Source organism: Mustelus asterias, chromosome 25 (genome assembly GCF_964213995.1).
Source record: "Mustelus asterias chromosome 25, sMusAst1.hap1.1, whole genome shotgun sequence".
Taxonomy (NCBI): domain Eukaryota; kingdom Metazoa; phylum Chordata; class Chondrichthyes; order Carcharhiniformes; family Triakidae; genus Mustelus; species Mustelus asterias.
The window spans coordinates 48,191,501-48,212,956 of record NC_135825.1 but is presented as its reverse complement, the minus strand read 5'-3'; the positions used below and the strand labels follow the sequence as shown (position 1 = coordinate 48,212,956).

The 21,456-nt window shown below is 46.4% G+C and overlaps 2 protein-coding genes across 6 annotated transcripts in view; both read right to left on the bottom strand.

The window, feature by feature from the left end:
* The window catches only part of rpl10a (ribosomal protein L10a), a 368,503-nt gene that overhangs the window by 212,617 nt on the left and 134,430 nt on the right, over positions 1 to 21,456 (bottom strand). The gene's annotated exons all lie outside the window — the stretch shown is intronic.
* The window catches only part of LOC144479157 (sphingomyelin phosphodiesterase 2-like), a 103,412-nt gene that overhangs the window by 32,688 nt on the left and 49,268 nt on the right, over positions 1 to 21,456 (bottom strand). For 2 of the 5 annotated variants that reach the window (XM_078197718.1, XM_078197714.1), the window contains exons 2-3: positions 14,119 to 14,202; positions 1,183 to 1,279 (exon numbers count right to left, since the gene is read on the bottom strand). In XM_078197718.1, the coding sequence (XP_078053844.1) occupies positions 1,183 to 1,279; positions 14,119 to 14,168 (147 nt within the window). In that variant the 5' untranslated portion in view covers positions 14,169 to 14,202. Of the gene's footprint in view, positions 1 to 1,182; positions 1,280 to 14,118; positions 14,203 to 15,173; positions 15,204 to 15,775; positions 15,900 to 21,456 lie in introns of those variants that run through there. The other 3 variants (XM_078197715.1, XM_078197716.1, XM_078197717.1) reach the window with 3 other exon arrangements.

Below are 21,456 nucleotides of genomic sequence, written 5' to 3'. Positions count from 1 at the left end.
ACGCAGACACGGGAAGAATGTGCAAATCCATACAGTCACCCGAGGCCGGAATTGAACCCGGGTCCCTGGAGTTGTGAGACAGCGGTGTGAAGCACTGTGCCACCGGTCACCCGGGCTAAAAGTGATCTTGTCCTTAAAAAAGATTGGAGACCACTGCTCTATTCTATGGCCTTCTTGGGCAGAGCAGCCCACTTGATTGGCACCCCACCACCTTAAATATTCACCCCTTCCACCATTGATGCACAGCGGCGGCAGAATCTACCACCTACAAGATGCACTGCAGCAGCTCCTTCAACAGCACCTCCCAAATCTGTGACCTCTACCAGATAGAAGGACAAGGGCAGTAGGCGCATGGGAACACCACCACCTCCAACTCCCAAACCATCCAGACTTGGAAATATAATCGCCTTTCCTTCAATATTGCTGGGTCAAAATCCTGGAACTCCCTCTCTAACGCACTGTGGGTGTACCTGCACCACATGGACTGCAGCTATTCAATAAGGAATACCTTCCCCACCACCTTCTCAAGGGCAAATATGGATGTACAATAAATGCTGGCACTAACATTCCATGAACACATTTAAAAAGATATTAAGAGGCTGCATTGCAATTGGTTTCTATGGTAATGGAAAATCAGTGTGATTAATTGCCAGACAGTTGCTCGCTGAAATGTATTGCTCGCTGAAATGTATTTACTGAGTGTAGGTGGGGACTGTATATATTATGTACTTTTATTTACAAGAATGCTTCTTCAATGACAGTATCCCTTAAATATCCTATTCACTTCCCTGATACCACTGTAAGTTGCAGTTCAGTTCTGGCTCAATTAGATCCCTAGATCACATTTTGTAATTTGGTAAAAGCAAAATACTAAGATGACAGTGAGCAGTACGTGTAATTTGGTATCATTTTTGCAGCTCTATGGAAGGTTAACTCATTTAATCTGATCACTCTGAATTTTTCCCATTCATCCAGTCAGTCATTCTGCTATGACGACACACAGAGGTCCCAATGACACCTTTAGCAATGACCCCGAGAGAGGTACTGGGGCTGTCTGGTTCAGTTTTGTCTCATTTTCTCTCACGTTGGCAATGCGTGTATCCCCAGAAAGACTTGACCTAAAAGCAGGGTGACAAGCAGACTGCAAAACTGCGGAATATAAACAAGGGAGAATAAACCCACCTCCTGCAGCAGAATCACATCATACATTTCCTGAGTCAGCAGCTGGACGATCATTTCATAACGCTCTCTGCAGCACTTGCTGAGGTACCGGATTCCCCTGGAACAGAAAAGGGAGAGAGTGGTGACAGAGAAGCTTGTCGTCTATTTGTCTTTGCATAAGGTTTACACATCAGCACGATGGCAGCTGAATTACACGGCGTGCAGTTTTGCAACGCGTCGACTTTAGTCAAGTGTGTATGATGGAAATATCAAATAGCTTTATCCTAGGTTTGCACGTTTCCCAGGGGGAACTGATTGGGTCTCCCAGAGATGGTAGTATCACCATTACCAGCCTTCACAGAGGGGAAGATGAAGACTCACTACTGTCACCATTAAAGGCAAAACCATTTCAGTTAAAGGATTAGCTGTAGGGCAGCAAGTTGGCACAGTAGTTAGCACTGCCGCCTCACAGTGCCAAGGACCCGGGTTCAATTCTGGTCTCAGGTGACTGTCTGTAAGGAGGTTGCAGATTCTCCCCATGTCTGCGTGGGTTTCCTCTGGGTGCTCCGGTTTACTCCCACAGTCCAAAGATGTGCAGGTTAGGTACATTGGCCATTATGAATTGCTCCTTAGTGTCAGGGAGGTTAGTAGGGTAAAGATGTGGGATTAGAGGATAGGGCCTGGGTGGGATTGTTGTCGGTGCAGGCTCGGTGGACCAAATAGAATCTCTACAGTGCTGATGATACTATGATTAGCAGAAATAACCAAATAAAACCACCATCATGTCAATTGTGATGTCTACAATCAAACGCTGAGACTTAAGCTGCAAACAAAGGAAGAGGAGGAACTAGGTGGGTTGTTAAGTGCAGGCAAATTCAACAGGAAATTGCACAGCTATTCGACAGAAACAATGATCATAGGCGAGACGGAAGGAGCAGTGAACTGTGCGTTTCCAACTTTGGATGTGAGAGTTTGTCAACTTTGAGACTAGTTGGTTGGATCATAATCGTCACTCCAAATCCTACACATTCCTCTGTTCCTGTGAGTGCGCTCAGGGCTGTTACTCCAAGATCACAACCAGGATCTTCTAGCGCACAATGGATTTTTCCTTCACTTCAGAGATTTTTTTTGCACCAGAGTAAAAGAAAGGATAGAGTTTTGAACAGCCTGAGCTACATATATATAGACTGGTTATTTACGTTGGTGCTGGGGAACTTTATTGATAGACTGTGTTGACCAATACCTTGTGGCACATTACACAGTCCAGGGAAATACAGCTGCCCAGGCCCAAAGCGCTGGAATTTCCTCCCTAAATCACATTGCCCCTCTCTCTGCTCCTGATGAAAGGTCATCGATCTGGAATGTCAAGTGTGTTTCCCTCTCCACAGATGCTGTCAAACATGTTGTGCATTTCCAGCATTTTCTGCTATTTCAGATTTCCAGAATCTCCAGTATTGTTTCTTTACTAACATGTTTTGAGATTAAAAGTAGCTATATAAATGCATGTCATTGCTGTGAGAGAGGAGTGGGGGCATTAGTGCCGCTGCCTCACAGCGCCAGGGACCCGGGGTTCGATTCCCAGCTTGGGTCACTATCTGTGTGGAGTCTGCACGTTCTCCATGTGTCTTTGTGGGTTTCCTCCGGATGCTCTGGTTTCCTCCCACAGTCCAATGCTGGTTAGGTGCATTGGCCATGCTAAATTGCCCCTTAGTGTCAGGAGGAATTTGAAGTTAAATACATGGATTTACGGGGATAGGGCCTGGGTGGGATTGTTGTCGGTGCAGGCTCGAAGGGACGAATGGCCTCCTTTTGTACTGTAAGGATTCCATACATCACAGTGTTCATACAGATTCCTGGTACTCAGCATCAATATTCCGTCTGCATTCTGAACTTCCATTGTTGCAGTAGGAGACACTAAATGGGGACCGGCAGTCAGTGGGTAGACAGCCACTGAGGGATACACCCATGGGCCACCTATCTGCTCCTGTCCTATATCTGGTTCAGAGAAGCACTGGCAAAGCCCCATGATCAGGCCAGCAACTCACAAAGGCCTCCTCCAACAACACCTTCAAACCCACAATCTCTATCACCATCACCAAAAAGACAAGGGTAGCAGACGCATCGCTACCATCACCTGGGGGTTCCCCTTCAAGCCACACACCATCCTGACTTGGAAATATGTCGCCATTCCTTCACTGTCACTGGGTCAAAATCCTGGAACTCTCTCCCTAACAGCACTGTGGGTGTACCTACGCCACATAGCTGCAGCCGTTCACAAAGGCGGCTCACCATCTTCTCAAGGGCAATTAGGGATGGGCAAACACTGGCCTAGCCAGCGACACCTACATCCCACAAAAAAAATCAATTAAAAAAAAGATTCACCTAACTCCTCAGCCATAGTTGGGGACCAGCAAGGAGTCGGTCCAGAGGAGTGGATTGGGTTGGGGGTGGGGGGGGGGGGGTGAGGATTGCAGTTAAAAATAACAGACATAACAGAAATTAAAAGTAAATGACCATTCATCATCTGTGAGCCCACATGATGACACCAAGCTGTTTTATCATTGGACAGCTACTTTCTCCTTTCCCAATATTCACATTGCGCCTCTTCAACATGCGGGATCCAGGAAAGAACCAGGAACTCAGCCTGACTATTTTGCTTCCTGGCCCAGTGTCATCAAAGCCAATTGTCAATCCTTACTGCCATCTTGGCTGAGATCGGATAGCTCTGCAAAGGATTCAACCAGAAATCTGACTGGTCTGTACGGCTCAGTATCAAATATGCCAGTGAATTTACAGGGTGCTGTAATGTCAAGACAGTAATATGGTAGTAATGTTACTGGACTAGTAATCCAGAGGTCTGGACTGGTATTCCAGAGACATGAGTTCAAATCCCAACATGAAGAACGTGGGGGGAGAATATAAATGAATAATCTGGGATAAAATACAGGTCCCATTAATAATGAATGTGAAAGTACTGAAATGTTGTAAAAAAAATCTCATTCACTAATGTCCTTCAGTGAAAGAAATCTGCAGTCCTTACCTGGTCTAAGCTTACCTGCCTCTCCAAACCTACAGCAATATGATTGACTCCTAACTACTGTCCGAAATGGCGTAGCAAGCCACTTAGTTTCACCAAACCACTACAGGAGGACGGGGACATACCCACGTCACTCCCTACACTGCAGAAGGAGGCCATTTGGCTCACTGAGTCTGCCCCGACTCCCCAAAAGAGCAACTTACTAAGGTTCACCCCACACCCTAAACCTGTAACCCTGCACATTTAGTATGGCCAATCCACCTAGCCTACACATCTTTTTACCATGGGAAGGAATTGGCGGACTCGGAGGAAACCCACACAGACACAGGGAGAACATGCAAACTCCACACAGTCACCCATGGCCGGAATCGAACCCGGGTCCCTGGCGCTGTGAGGCAGCAGTGCTAACCACTGTGCCAATGTGCCATCCTCCATCACATAGGATGCAGTAGTGCAAAGATCACCACCGCCTTCTCAAGGGCAACTGGGAATAGCAATAAATGCTGGTCTTACCATTGATGTTCACATCCCAACAGTCAATAAATGGAAATAATTTTAATCTATAAATTATGCATAATTATTAATGAATAACGGACTGTCTATAATTATTACATTAAATGCAATTTGAAATTACAGCATGTTAACATTAGCACAATTGGTAGTTGAATTTTTGCAATGATATTTAAGTATTTTGATCCCAGTTTCCAATGCCCAACTTGGATTGATTTCCTTAATCAGAATCCCTCTCTATCTCAAATCCCTCCCATGTTTGTAACGTCAATCATAGAATTCCTACAGTGCAGAAGGAGGCCATTTGGTCCATTGAGTCTGCACCAACTCTCCAACAGAACATCTTTCCCAGGCCCATCACCCTCCCCATCCCAGAATCCCACACATTTACCCTGTTAATCCCCTTAACCTACACATCTTTGGTCACTAAGGGACAATTTAGCACAGCCAATCCATCTAACCTGCACATCTTTGGAATGCTTAGTTTATTTATTAGTGCCACAAGTAGGTTTACATTAACACTGCAATGAAGTTACTGTGAAAATCCAGGAGTCTCTGCACTCCAGTGCCTGTTCAGGAACACTGAGGGAGAATTCAGTATGGCCAATGCACCTAACCAGCACGTCTTTCGGACTGTGGGAGGAAACCAGAGCACCCGGAGGAAACCCATGCAGACATGGGGAGAACATGCAGACTCCACACAGACAGTGACCCAAGCCGGGAATTGAACCCGGATCCCTGACACTGTGAGGCAGCAGTGCTAACCACTGTGCCACTGCGCAATTCTTTGGGTTGCTTGTATCTTTGGTGTTTTGTGTTGCTTTTGCCACTTGTTGCCGTTTTGCTTTCTTCTTTTATTGCTTGCTGTTATCTGAAGGAAGTTGCCAGTACTGAAAAGATGCTATCACAACTCTCTGACATTCGGTTTGGTTATCTATTGCTAGCTACCTACTGTATCTACAAGGACAAGTTAACCACTCCTCTGGCAGCAACTGGGAAGTAAGGTCTTCTATCTCTGGGTAACAGGAACTTCTCGCTAACTCTCCCAATGCTCTTGTGTATGAAGGTTTTAGAAAACTGCTCCTTAAAATCTGCTTCTTAGAGCAGAAAAGATTATGGGGAGTTCAATATCAGGCAGGGTTTTGATAGAATATACAAGAAATCGTTTCCACTGCCAGAGGAGATAAAGTTTAAAGTCAATGGTATTAAATCAAAGGTGAGACAAGGAAGGATTTCTGTTGATGCATTGAGTTATGATGATCTGGAATGCACTGCCTGGAAGGATGGTGGAAGCAGATTAAATAATAATTTGCACAAAGAGGATTAGATAAATAGTTGAAAAAGATAGAATTTGTAGGTCTATGGGAAAGGGGCAGGGGAGTGGGACAAATTGTAAAGAGCTAGTATAGACATGATGGGCTAAAGGCCCCCTTCTAAGCTGCAAAATTCGAAGATTCTTGTCCTATTTCTTATAACTCCAGCGTTGTAATTTGACAGGCTTCTGCGTGGGGCAGGAGGGGGTTGCTGAGCAGAGAGGGTAGGAAATGAGTCCAGAGTTCTGCTGATGATTGCTAACTTGAGTTCTGCTGATGATTGCTAACTTGCCATCCTGCTGTTAAACTGTCAGCACTCTCTGTCTGGACTCATAAGTAGCGGAAGGAATTGGCAAAATGATATTGCAGAATTCAAACTGTGCTGGGATCAGGTAACGCTGCGATATTCCAAGCAACCCGAGAAGACTAAGAATCCAGTTGGTTCTCGCTTGGCACTTAGTAGTAGTTGCTCATCCAGAGTGCTGACGTCTCACTGAATCCCAAGGTTGTTAAGACTGTTTCCCAATAACATTACAATCGTCAATCAAGTGTTCAGCTGTGCCAAGCGTGAATGCATTATTCTGAATCGTCAGGTTACCGCAGTAGTTTTATGAAACCATAAAAATGATCTAGGATTACCTTTGGACATCACACATTGCCTATTTCCAAATGCTCTGTCAGACTTCCCAACCAGGAACAAATAGATGGCTAGCTGCCCAATTTAAACTGGGCCCCATAATAATACTTCACTAACAAATTCATTAGGAAAGTCAGGAGAACTTTTTTTTTTGTTCATTCATGACATATGGGTATCCGGGCAAGGCCAGCATTTATTGTCCATCCATAATTGCCCCCAATAAGTGGTGGTGAACTGCCTTCTTGACCCACCGCAGTCCATAAGGTGAAGATACTCCATAGTGCTGTTATTTAGAGAGTTATTTTGACACAGTGGTGATGAAGAAATGGTGATATATTACCACGTTTTCAAAGCTTTCACTGCTCAATAAAGTGTTTTAGTGTCCTATCATTTCATAAAAAGTGCCCGTTTGGAAATTGGAGTCCGCTTTGGGAGGCGAGAAAAGCCATTGATTGCACCGAGTAGCGGACGCCATTCGAGCCGTTTTAGTATTTTACCACGTCAGAATGGGGAACTTGCAGGTTGTGGCATTCTCACGCGTCTGCTGCCTAATTATTTTAGATAGTTGAGCTGCAGGTTTGGGAGGTGCTGTCAAATGAGGCTTGGTGAATTACTGCAGTGCACCTTGCAGGGCGGCATGGTGGCACAGTGGTTAGCATTGCTGCCTCACAGCTCCAGGGATCCAGGTTCAATTCTGGCCTCGGGTCACTGTCTGTGTGGAGTTAGCACATTCTCCCCGTGTCTGCGTGGGTTTCCTCCAGGTACTCCGGTTTCCTCCCAAGTCCAAAGATGTGCAGGTTAGGTGATTGGTCATGCTAATTTACCCCTTGGTGTCAGGGGGATTAGTAGGGCGAGATTAGGGGGAATAGGCCTGGGTGGGATTGTTGTCGGTGCAGGCTCGATGGGCCAATTAGCCTCCATCTGCACTGTAGAGATTCTATGATTCTATGATCAGCAGGAATAACCAAATAAAATCGTGTCAATTAAGATGTCTGCAATCAAACGCTGAGACTTAAGCTGCAAACAAAGGAAGAGAAGGAACTAGGTGGGTTGTTGAGTGCAGGCAAATTCAACAGGAAATTGCACAGCTATTCGACAGAAACAATGATCATAGGCGAGACAGAACGAACAGTGAACTGTGCGTTTCCAACTTTGGATGTGAGAGTTTGTCAACTTTGAGACTGGTTGGTTGGATCATAATCGTCACTCCAAATCCTACACATTCCTCTGTTCCTGTGAGTGCGCTCAGGGCTGTTACTCCAAGATCACAACCAGAATCTTCTAGCGCACAATGGATTTTTCCTTCACTTCGTGAATTTCTTTGCACCAGAGTAAAAGAAAGGATAGAGTTTTGAACAGCCTGAGCTACATATATATATATAGACTGGTTATTTACGGTGGTGCTGGGGGAACCTTATTGATAGACTGTGTTGACCAATACCTTGTGGCACATTACACAGTCCAGGGAAATACAGCTGCCCAGGCCCAAAGCTCTGGAATTCCCTTCCTAAACCACATTGCCCCTCTCTCTCCTCCTGATGAAAGGTCACCGATCTGAAATGTCAACGGTCATGCTAAATTGTCCCTAAGTGTCATGGGATTAGCAGGGTAAATACGTGGGTCTACGGGGATAGGGCCTGGGCGGGATTGTTGTCAGTGCAGGCGCTATGGGCTGAATGGCCTCCTTCTGCACTGTAGGGATTCTATGAAGTGCGGGGTTATGCGGATAGGGCCTGAATAAGTTACTCTGTCAAAGAGTCGGTGCAGACTTGATGGGCCAAATGGTCTCTTCTGCACTGTAGGAATTCCATGATAGATGGTAAACACTGCTGTCACTGTGAGGGAATGAATGTTTAAGATGGTGGGTGAGGTCATGATCAAGCTAGCTGCTTTATCCAGGATGGTGTGGAGCTTTTTGGGTGTTGGAGCTACACTTACCTCGGCATGTGGAGAGTATTCCATCACACTCTTTCATTGTTAAAAAAGATGGGCAGTTTTTTAGGAGTCAGGGTTTGGTGAGTTACTTATCGTGTATTTCCCAGCCACTGACCTGCTCTTGGAGCCACAGCATTCATATGTCTGGTCCAGTTAAGCTTCTGGTCAATGGTGACCTTTGGATGTAGATGGTAAGAAATTCAGAGATGGCATTGCCACTGATGTCATGGGGGATGCTCATTGCCTGGCATTTGTGTAATTGTTACTTGCCAATTATCATCCGAAGCTTGAATGTTGCCCAGGTCTTGCTATGTGTGGGCACAGGCTGCTTTGAAATGAGAATCTGTGAATGGAACAGAACACTCTGCACTCAGCGGAGAAGATCACTACTTCTGGCCTATGTTGGAGTTAAGGTCACTGATAAAGCAGCTGAAGATGGTTAGGCCTAGGGCACTATCCTGAGGGACTCCATCAGCCTGTCCCAGGGCTGAGATGATTGAAATCATAGAAACCCTACAGCACAGAAAGAGGCCATTTGGCCCATTGAGTCTGCACCGACCACAATCCCACCCAGACCCTACTCCCATATCCCTACATATTTTACCCACAAATCCCTCTAACCTACGCATTTCAGGACACTAAGGGGCAATTTTAACATGGCCAATCAACCTAACCCGCACATCTTTGGACTGTGGGAGGAAACCGGAGCACCCGGAGGAAACCCACGCAGACACGAGGAGAATGTGCAAACTCCACATAGACAGTGACCCAAGCCGGGAATCGAACCCAGGTCCCTGGAGCTGTGAAGCAGCAGTGCTAACCACTGTGCTACCGTGCCGCCCGTATATAAAGAGACACAAAATCAAGTTGATTTTGTGTCTCTGTGCCCTGTTTGAGAGCAGATATCCACTCCATCTGATGAAGGAGCAGCGCTCCGAAAGCTAATGGCATTTTCTACCAAATAAACCTGTTGGACTTTAACCTGGTGTTGTTAAAACTCTTACTGTGGATACAAACTGAGCACTGATGAGGAGGTATTGCTGGGTAAGTGCTACTTGATAACACTGCTAACAACACCTTCCATCACTTTGCTGAAGATCCAGAGTAGACGGATGGGATGGTAATTGGCTGGATTGGATTTGTCCTGCTTTTTGTGAATAGGACATATCTGGGTAATTTCTTTGGACACTAAGCGGCAATTTAACATGGCAAATCCATCTAAATATACATCTTTGGACACTAAGGGCCCGATTTTACCATTGCGTTGCACCCGTTTTCGGGTGCAAAAACTTGGTAATGTCGAGCCGTGAGGTGAATAGCGCGATCCGCGCCCACGCAGATTCCCACTTTACCAAGGCCCGAAAAGGGCCACGATTGGAACCATCACATTTACATTGCACGCATTTAAATGGACCTAATGAGCTGGATACCCAAACTTACCAGCATTTCCCCCTTTACCACTGTGCTCGCCCGTCCAGATTCGGCACAAAACAGACATGCTCAGGCACTCCAGCTTCTGAAGAGGTAAGTTCAGAGTTTCCAACGGTTCTCTGACTCAGATCGGGGGGTGGGGGGTGGGGGGGATGAAGCAGGCCAGATCATTCTCTAGGTGGAGGGGGTGGGGGGGGGCGGGTGGAAGGAGGTCCAAATAGTTCTTTGGTTGGGCAGGGGGGAAAGAGAAGGTGGGAGGCGAGCCAGATGGATCTCTGGTGAGGGGACAGGGGGGGACTGCTGTCACTCTGCGGCGATCGGTGGGGGGGGGGGAAGAGGGGACTGTTGTCACTCTGCGGCGATCGGTGGGGGGGAAGGGAGGACTGCTGTCACTCTGCGTGCGACCGATGGAGGGGGGAAAATGGGGCAGGGGGTCGTGATCGGTCTGGGTAGCGGGGGGTGGGGGAGGGGTGGTGTGTGGATAAGGGGGACAGTTAGGTTGTGGGGGTGGGGCGATATCTGCGGGGGCCATCGCTCCTGCTTTTTGCTCCTGGGCCGCTTTATCCACTTTTTGCAGCCCGGGAGCGATGTGGCAGGGGAGCGTTTCTCTAATTTTCTTTTCACCGTGCAAGCGCAGTTCAAAGCTCCAATCGGAGCTGCAGCGTTTCGGGTGCGATAAGCCCCGCCCATAGCGCGATTCAGACTCACAATTCTTTTTCAGGCTAAGTGCGTTTGGGGGCGCCTGAAAACAGGTTTCCAAGTTGGATCTGAATTGTGCCCAGATTCAGCACTTAGAATCAAAATGGTAAAATCGCCCCCTAAGGGGCAATTTATCATGGACAATCTATCTAACCTGCACATCTTTGGCCTGTGCAAGGAAACCGGAGCACCCGGAGGAAACCCACGCAGACCTGGGGAGAACTTGCAAACTCCACACAGTCAGTGTCCCAAGACTGGAACCGAACCCAGGTGCCTGGTGATGTGAGGCAGAAATGCTCACCACTGTGCCACCCTATCAATTAGCTCTGTCCACGGCATGTTGCTTCCAGTGTTTAGCATGCATATGGTCTTGGTTGTATCTTCACCAGGGTTGGCACCTTATTTTCAGGTACCGGGATGTTCGTCTACACTCCTCACTGAATCAGGGTTTGTCCCTGGCTTGAGGCTAATGGAAGTGCATGTAAGGCTGTAAGGTTACATACTGTGATGGAATACAAACCCTCCTGCTCAAGATCCACAGCAGCTTCTGGATGCTCAGTTTTAAGCTGCGAGATTGTTCTGAATCAACCCCACATTGTGCTGTGAGTTCAGAATCCAGCCAGCTCTCAGTAGAGGTGCTACATCAGCTAGCCTATAATAGACAAGAGCACAGTCCAGAGCACAGTCTGTTCCCTTGCTACCTTCAGCGTTTCTTCAACATGCTCAACATGGAGAATCTTGAAGGAAGTAGGGAAGTGGAAGTGATCAGCAGGAGGTTTTCCTGACCATCATTGACCCATGCACCACAGGTCATGGGGCCTGGAGTCAATGTAGAATCCTAGGGCCATACACGGCTAACTATTTTTTTTAATGAGTTTTTCATGGGATGTGGGTATCGCTGGCAAGGCTCATGAACCGAGAGGCTTACAAGGCCGTTTCAGAGGGCAGTTAAGAGTCAACCATGCTGCTGTGGATCTGGAGTCACGTGGAGGCCAGATCTGGTAAGAGCGGCAGATTTCTTTCCCTAAAGGACATTAGTGAATCAGATGGGGTGTTTCAACAATCAATAATACCTTCATGGTCATCATAACTGACAGAAACTTTATATTCCGGATTTAGCCATGCCCCCAAGGCTGCTCTCTGGATTACTAGTGCAGTGAAATTGCCACTATGCCACTACCTACCCGTCTACTGCCTCCACTCTAGTTAGTCTGTCCTTCCAATGGGACTAGACATCCCGAGGCCCGGTTTTAGAGAAGTCTGGGACACTAGTTGTAAGGTGTGATTCCATGGGTGTCATGCTGTTTGCTTGACAAGTCTGTGAGGCAGCAATTTTGTCACAAGTGCTCAGATGTTAGAAAGCAGGACTTTGCAGGATCAATGGGTGAGCCTTTGTCATAGCTGAATCGACTGGCTGGTTTTATTCTTATTCCATTTTCTCATAGCAGTTTGATTGAAATGAGTGGCTTGCTAGACCGTTGCAGTTGGCAGTTAAGAGTTAACCACAGCATTATAGTTCTGGAATCAAACTGGGAAAGGACAACAGAATCCCTTCCCTTAAGGAAAGACTTTAACACCAATCTGATCATTTCAATTGTCATTACTGATACTAGCTTGTTAATCCATTAAGTGAATTTTCTATGGTGGGATTTAAACTTATCTCCATGAATCATTAGTCCAGTGGTTTGCTAATCCACTAACATAACCACTACGTTACCATTACTCAGAAAGTGGTTAGAATGTAAAACTCACCCCATAAGTTGTTGAGGCAAGTCGTATAGATGCATTTAAGAGGAAGTTTAATTAGCACCCAGATTAAAGGAAAAAGAAACAGAAAGATATTTGAAGTTTCAATCAGATCAGCCATAGCGGAGCAGATTCGAGGGGCTGAGTGGCCTACTCCTGGTCCTAATTTGTATGCTCGTATGACCTGTTTTCTATGCTCTGGATTCTCTGTAATTCTATGTAAGTACATGGTCCAAATGTGGTTTGAAAAAAAACCCGCAGAAAGTTTGCAAATGGGAAGAATGGGAAGTGATTGAAGTAATAGGTTACAGCAATGTGTTCCTATATCTTCCCTTCACCTCTCACCCAAATGCCTATAGCTCTGGACTACCGTTGAGAATATGTAGATCTCAATCAAGCACCAGTAAGGGCCTCATCATTGGCCTGAATGTCCCTTAGCTGGAAGGAAACTGCAGTAAGGAAAAAAAGGGAAAGAAAAAATAAAATTGCTTGGCTGTTTACTGCTACTTAGTGTCTCCTGCTGGAAGCGTCAACGCAGACATCGTGATGGGCAAAGATCTCGCTTGGCAGTGACGAAACACCAACAAGTATCGCAATCTCAGCACACGCGGGGAGATCAGTTACTGGGAGCTTGCTGGTGTCCGAGGAGTACAGCACAAGACAGGAAATAAAACTGAAGGGGTGACAAGTGTAATTCTGAACTTGAATAGCAGATCCATCCAACCCAACCACTCAATAACGTAAAGCACGGCATAACAAGTGTAAAATGTGAGTAAAAACTCGCTACAATTAAAGCGGTCCTCTTGTGACATGCAGTAAGTGTGCTTATTGTGTGCTACATATAAAATGATGAAGGGAATAGATAAGACAGAAGCAGGGAGATTGTTTCCACTGGCGGGTGAAACTAGAACTAGGGGGCATAGCCTAGGGGGAGCAGATTTAGGACTGAGTTGAGGAGGAACTTCTTCACCCAAAGGGTTGTGAATCTATGGAATTCCCTGCCCAGTGAAGCAGTTGAGGCTACCCCATTGAATGTTTTTAAGGCAAAGATAGATAGATTTTTGAACAGTAAAGGAATTAAGGGTTATGGTGAGTGGAGCTGAGTCCACGAAAAGATCTTATTGAATGGCGGAGCAGGCTTGAGTGGCCAGTGGCCTACTCCTAGTTCTTATGTTCTTATCTAACATTGAATATTGAGCTATAAAGCAGAGGAGACACTACATTATCTTTTGGGGCCTATGCTGATTCTTTGAAAGGACTACCTAATTATTTTCACCCCCTATTCTTCCCCCATAGCCCTGCAAAATTTTCATTTTATTTATTTATCCAGATCCTTTTTGAAAGGCACTATTGAATCTGCTTTTGTACCATTTCAACCGTCCACCATGGATCAACTCGCCGCATAAGAAAAAGATTCTCATCTTTTCACTGCTCTTTTATTGATTATCTAAGGGTCCCAACATACTGCCTTTATGTCAGGGACAGTGGATGGCAGGGAACGTGTGAAGATTCTCAGCAAGAAGGCTGACGCAGGGAAGTCAAAGCAAATTCAGGGGGTCAAGTTAACGACCCACTCATCCCAAGAGCACAGGGCACAATCTGGACACAGATCTGGTCTGCGCGATAGACCACAGGAATTTAAGACTTACCAGCAATTGAGAGTAAACACTCTGAACCTTGCAGCAGGTGCCTCCGACATGGTGACAGGTTCACACGGTCAAACTCCACAGGCACTTGAAAGAGAAAGAAAGTTGTTTAACATTTCTGCGGGATACAACCTCTGTTTGTCTGCCACTCCGAGTGAGATGGCAATAATGCACAACAGCTTCTCTCAAAGTTCAAGCTAACACACACTGGAAGTTAACTGATTTCCCCTCGCTTGATTTAAAGTATTCACGTGGGACTTTCCTTTTTTAAGAACGCTTACACAAAATCTGTTTATGTTTTTGTACTCGTATCTGCGCTTCTTTCCCTAGAACTCGGTGGGTGGGCTAACAGATGCCACCATCATGCCCAGGAGGCTCCAGAGACCAGTCAGCTGCGGCAGCCTCCATTCCATTCCTTCCCCTTCCTCCTGCAGGTGATTTCGGTCTCCTCCTGGTTCAACTCCTTGCGCCTCACATTAAGAACTGGCTCCCACTTGTCTCCACCCGCAGCCTCCTCCTTTTCCCCCCAAAGGCTGGTGCCTGGACGCATCCCCACAGTCCCCTCCCTTAAATGGCCTTCAGAATCATAGAATCCCTATGGTGCAGAAGGAGGCCATTCAGCCCATCAAATTTGCACCGACTCGCTGAAAGAGTATCTTACCCACACACACCTCTCCCCCACCTATTCCCATAATACCACACATCTACCACGGCCAATCCACCTAACCTGCACATCTTTGTACACACCTGGCTCCACCATTTGAAACAGAGGGACCTTTGGTTCCACTTGAGTCACTCCTAGTACAGCCTTCCTGGTCCTATTCTGTCACTCCGGTGGAGCTATCCAATGGAGGAAACTACCCAGCAGCATACAACAGTTGAAAGCACTTATCTCGGCTGCATCGTTACTGACGTTGGCACATAGATCTTCATGCTATCAAGTTTAGCAATTCCTCTCTAGGCAAGATTAGCAACCACTGTTGTCAAAAACCTCCAACACCTCGGGAAGTGACATCTTTAACCCGTATTTGAAAAGCACAAAACATGGGAATACTTACACTTATATAGTGCCTTGTATCGTCAAAATTCTGAAAGAGCTTCTCAGAAGCAATTAGTGCTGCAGCAACTGATGGGATGTGGAAAAGCAAAATATGGAATTGGAGGTAAATGAGGGATGCAGGTAATCATAGAGATCAGAGCAGGGAGCTTTGGCGCAACTAGGAGCAAACAGCTGTCCCTCTCTATGATCCATCCTATTATGTTTAGTATCATGTGATGCTGCAGTGCGATTTCACTTCCCCTTTAACACACAGTGCTTCCTCAGCACAATTACACAGCAGAAGCCTATACGCTTCAGTCGACAGGCAGCTAGGATCCAATAATCAATTCATCGCCTTCGCTGCAGTGATCGCACCCAGTCACAGGACCTCAAAGGCTTGAAAAAAAAGCCCTGCTTAAAAAAACCAGGGCATGCATTGATAGTTCCGAGATTTTAAAAATCAGCAAAATAAAATGAGCTTTTGCAAACTCATAAATGATACGACCTCTAAACAAAACAATAACAGCATCAAATATCAGCCCATGAAGTCAAATCCAAATGTGGGAGGTAGCCCAAAAGTGTATCACAACAGACATTTTAACAAGCTTCCCTTCTACAGACCTGTAATCACTCCCAAATATCATGGCTTCCTCCATATATATCTGTCTTTTACAGTACCTCATATCCAAACAAGGAAATCATGGTTTCCAGTTTCACCCAGCCTGAGCCGAGGATATTATCTAGGCCGACATTACTGTATTGTACTGGGGGAGGTGCTTACCCACAGATGAAACTTTAAACCACCTGCCAGTTGAGGAAGTTGTAAAAGATCCAATGGCCCTAAATTTATACAACACTGGACGTGCCCAACCTGCCTGTTTACTAACATGACACAAAAATCTACTTTGCTTGCCTCACGTCTCTGAATATGTCCCATTTTCAACAAGTCCCTTTCCAAAATCACTATTCAATCTGTTCCCAAGCCCATTTTGGCCAGAGTATTCCAGATCACAAGGCTCAATGCAAAAATAACATCTTCCTTATCCAACCTTGCCAGCGCATGTTTGACGCCCTGTGACTGGGTGTGATCACTGCATGGAAGGGATTAGATTCATCAGGTGAATCGGATGCTCCAGCTGCCACTGGGCTGAAGCATGTGACGTTCCTGAGTGTTAGAGGGGAATAAAATCACACTGAGCATCGCAAGATGCTCAAGATTATAAGAGGATGAATCGCAGAGAGAATTCGCCGCTCTCCAGTTAGAATAAATGGGAATCTCTGGTTACTGACACCCCCACCCCTCCTGCCAATGAAAATGGGTTCTCTTTGTCCAAACTCTATTTGAACATCTCTTGAAACACAGTCCTTGAAGATTAGGGCGTTTTGGAGTCCAAGCCAAGATTCCTCCCTCAACAAGCACATCAAAGACAATGGTCTAGTCAGCCATCCGGCTGCTGTTTTATGGGAATTTGCTGTAGACTGTCATGATTGCTGCAATGAATTAACTGATTGTACTGAGAATTATGGCTCCAGTACTGTTTACGGTTACTATTGATGGATCTGTGAAACATTCTGAGACACCCAAGACTGGCCAGCTGCTCTCTAGGTGCCAGTTCTTTCTTTCAACTGTTTTTTTTCAGCTGCCCAGACTAAATTTGAAAAACAGGTAACATTCGCATTACACAAGGGCTAGCCACTGACCACCTCCCAACAAGAGAGAATCAACCATCTCCCCTTGACATTCAATGGCATTACCATCACTGAATCCACCTCCATCAACATCCTGGGGAATTACCATTGACCAGAACCTGAATTGGGCCAGCTATATAAATACTGTGGCTACCAGATTCGGTCAGAACCTGGGAATTCTGCGATGAGTAACTCACTCCCTAAAGCCTGTCCACCATCTACAAGGCACAAGTAAGAGCTGTAATGGAATACTCTCCACTTGTCTGGATGGGTGCACCTCCAACAACACTCAAGGCGCTCGACACCATCCAGGACAAAGCAGCCCATTTGACTGACACCATCTTCAGCATTCACTCCCTCCACCAATGCAGTGTGTGCCGTCTACAAGGTGCACTGCAGCAACTCACCCAAGATTCCTTCAACAGCACCTTCCAAACCCGTAACCTCCACTACCTAGAAGGGCAAGGGCAGCAGATACACAGGATCTCCTGCAGATGCCCATCCAAGCCACACATCATCCTGATTTAGAACTATATCGCCGCTCCAACACTGTTGCTGGTCAAATTCCTAGAACTCGCTTCCTGGTAATTTAGTTGACTCTTAACTGCCCTCCGAAATGACCTCGCCACTCTGTTTCAAGGCAAAAGGGATGGGCAACAAATGATGGTGTTGCCAGCGACATCCACATTCCATGACAGAATACATTAAAATTAACAGTCCTGTGGGTGTACCTACAAGATACGGACTGCAGCGGTTCGAGAAGGTGGCTCACAACCGCTTCTCAAGGACAATTAGGGATGAGCAATAATTGCCAGCCTAGCCAGTGCCACCTACAACCCATGAAAGAAAATTAAAAACACAATTCACCAATTCTTTGACTACCCACTGAAATAAATTATACCGGTCTTTCCAACTCAACAGTTGAACTCTTGCTGTCTGATTTTGAAATATGCCCCTGTAAGAGAAAGGTCAGTGAAGTCTACCAATAAAATACCAGGCGAGAGGACACAACCACTTCCCCCACAGCCACCCCAAACCCACTGACCCAAAGTTTGTGCTGAGAACAAGTAACAGTGCTCACTGCTAAGACCGGGAAAAATTGGACTGGAACATGCGCAATTAAATGTGGAAAGTCGGAATTTCTTGGGTGTGACCTTGTTGGCCCACTGCACCAGTTGATAGGTGCGGTGAGCCGGGAAATGGGCAAAAACCCAGTTTACACTGCAAGCGATGTTCCCAGCCTGTTTTGCCGGCGTGATCGGTTTTGTGCCTAGAAATGTTTTAGATTGGCACGTCCCGCAAGGCTGGTTTCCAGCCACACAGACGCTTCCCCCCCCTCATCGGCGAGAAGTTTCACCGATGAGAATCACAGCTGGTCCTCACCAGCAAGGACCATGCGTCCTGGCCACGCTGGGGGTCGGTGGCAGGGGGGTGGAAGCAGAGGCCACTGGAGCTCCCAGGTGGTTAGCGGCATGGCCAGGCAGTGCCCACCAGCACCCTGGCTATGCCTGGGGCAGTGCCAAGAGGGTGGGGTGGGAGTGGGGCTACGACAGGGGGGTATGCAATGTTCTTTGCAGGGGGGGGGGGGGCTCTGCAAGAGGGCTGTTCAGTAGACCGGAAGGCGGGGGGGTGAAGGAAATCGGCAATGAGGACGCTGCTGTGGGGTCATGACTGGGGACTCAGAGGGAGGGTCCTGATGTCCCAATGCCAGCAACCCATAACCCTTGTTACTGTGGGGTTTTACACTGCTGTTGACGATGTGGGGCGCCGGGGTCCGGTGACTGTGGGGTGGCAGGAGGTCTCCCAGTTCACAATGTGAGTGTAAGAGAGGGAAGGAGAATGAGGGAGTAAGGGAGGGAAGGAGAACATAGAAGAGAGAGAGAGAGAGAATTTACAAGCCAAGTGGTAGGCAGCTGGTGAAGGTCATTGTGCTGTTCACCCATAGAACTAACTCACTGCTGGCATCAATTCCCTGACAGAGTCAAAATTACCAATGAGAGCAACAACGCAAAGTGACTCAAGATGCATTATTGAAGTAAAATTAGATCTAAAAAAATTATCCGCCAGTTATACCAATTACTTTAATAAGATGAGCAAGAAGTCTGTTAAATATTAATGCTTAATTTTGAATAAACAACATTAGCTTAACCAGCTCCACAGCTTTATTAAATAAGACACTGTGGTAATAACATGATTAAAGTCTTATAGATGAATAAATCCAGGAGACAATAAATCGTCCCATCTTATAACAGTTAAGCAAAGAGATGTATATTTAATATTATATTGGGGTGCACTTTGGTGATTATAACACAATAAAACATCAATGATATATTGTATAGATTCTTCAGCCAAGAGCTTTGAATTGGGTGTTGCCATTGAAATATTTGCACAGCAGTGGCCCACTTGTACAATCTCACAGCCAAGTGATCATTGTGCTGTGCACCCATATAACTCACTCACTGCTTGCACCAATTCCCTGATTACAGTCAAAATTATTAATGAAAGCAATGACTCACAAAGCTTCTCTAACCACCCCCAACATCCCCAGTACCTCACCCAGTGGCCATTCTTCATGCCTAAACTTGGAGAGTGAGAGAGGATTATATCTAGAACAAATAATCTGTCCTAGATTATGTACAGTAAGAAGTTTAACAACACCAGGTTAAAGTCCAACAGGTTTATTTGGTAGCAAATGCCACTAGCTTTCGGAGCGCTGCCCCTTTGTCAGGTGGAGTGGAGATCTGCTCTCAAACAAGGCAAGCACAGTAAGAAGTCTCACAACACCAGGTTAAAGTCCAACAGGTTTATTTGCTACCAAATAAACCTGTTGGACTTTAACCTGGTGTTGTGAGACTTCTTACTGTGCTTACCCCAGTCCAACGCCGGCATCTCCACACTCAAACAGGGCATACAGAGACACAAACTCAATTTACAGAATAATGATTGGAATGCAGTCTTTACAGATAATCAAGTCTTAAAGGTGCAAACAATGTGGAGAAAGCATTAAGCACAGGTTAAAGAGATGTGCATTGTCTCCAGACAGGACAGCTAGTGAGATTTTGCAAGCCCAGGCAAGTCGTGGGGTTACAGATAGTGTGACATGAATCCAAGATCCCGGTTGAGGCCGTCCTCATGTGTGCGGAACCTGGCTATCAGTTTCTGCTCAGTGACTCTGCGCTGTCGTGTGTCGTGAAGGCTGCCTTGGAGAACGCTTACCCGAAGATCAGAGGCCGAATGCCCGTGACTGCTGAAGTGCTCCCCAACAGGAAGAGAACACTCTTGCCTGGTGATTGTCGAGCGGTGTTCAATCACCAGGCAAGACTGTTCTCTTCCTGTTGAGGAGCACCTCAGCGGTCACGGGCATTCGGCCTCTGATCTTCGCGTAAGCGTTCTCCAAGGCGGCCTTCACGACACATGACGGTGCAGAGTCGCTGAGCAGAAACTGATAGCCAAGTTCCGCACACATGAGGATGGCCTCAACCGGGATCTTGGGTTCATGTCACACTATCTGTAACCCCCACAGCTTGCCTGGACTTGCAGAATCTCACTAGCTGTCCTATCTGGAGACAATATACATCTCTTTAACCTGTGCTTAACCCTCTCTCCACTCACACTGTTTGTACCTTTAAGACTTGATTATCTGTAAAGACTGCATTCCAATCATTATTCTGTAAATTGAGTTTGTGTCTCTGTATGCCCTGTTTGTGAACAGAACTCCACTCCACCTGACGAAGGGGCAGCGCTCCGAAAACTAGTGGCATTTGCTACCAAATAAACCTGTTGGACTTTAACCTGATGTTGTTAAACTTCTTACTGTGTTTACCCTAGTCCAACGCCGGCATCTCCACATCTAGATTATGTACCCAGCAGAAAAGCAACTTACTGCTCACTACAAAGTTACTCACAAAGATCCAGTGATGGTGCATGGATTTCCCCTTGCCGGATGCGCATTTGAATTTGCTGCCAAATCAAGGGGATCTCCAGATGTCCCACAACTATGCAAGATGGATTCTCCAAGCGAGTTCATACCCTAGCATCTAAAATGCAACTTTTAACCAAGTAACAATGTCGAATCTGACTTGTACCGTTTTAGCTTACAGTTCAGTATGGGTGGCATGGTGGCACAGTGGTTAGCACTGCTGCCTCACAGTGCCAGGGATTCGATTCCAGCCTCAGGTGACTATCTGTGTGGAGTCTGCACACTTTCCCTATGTCTGTGGGTTTCCTCCAGCTGCTCCAGTTTCCTCCCACAGTTCAAAGATGAGTAGGTGAGATGGATTGGCCATGGGGAATGTGTGTGTTATGGGAATAGGGTGGGGGAGAGGGCCTGGGTAAGACATCTCTGTCAGCGAGTCAGTGCAGACACGAAGGGCTGAAGGTCCTCCTTCTGCACTGTAGCGATTCTATGATTCTGACACTGCCAAATGCGACCTTACCTGGCGTTTCAGAAAAACCAATTCATTTCAAATGGTTTGTCAAATGGAGACACAAAGCTTTTCACACCAGCCTGTCATTGTTATTATTCCTCACGTAAACTATGTGGCCTCATTGGAAACAACCTTCTTATGTGCGTACTATCATACTCACCCCTGTTCTGACAAAGGCTTTGTTTC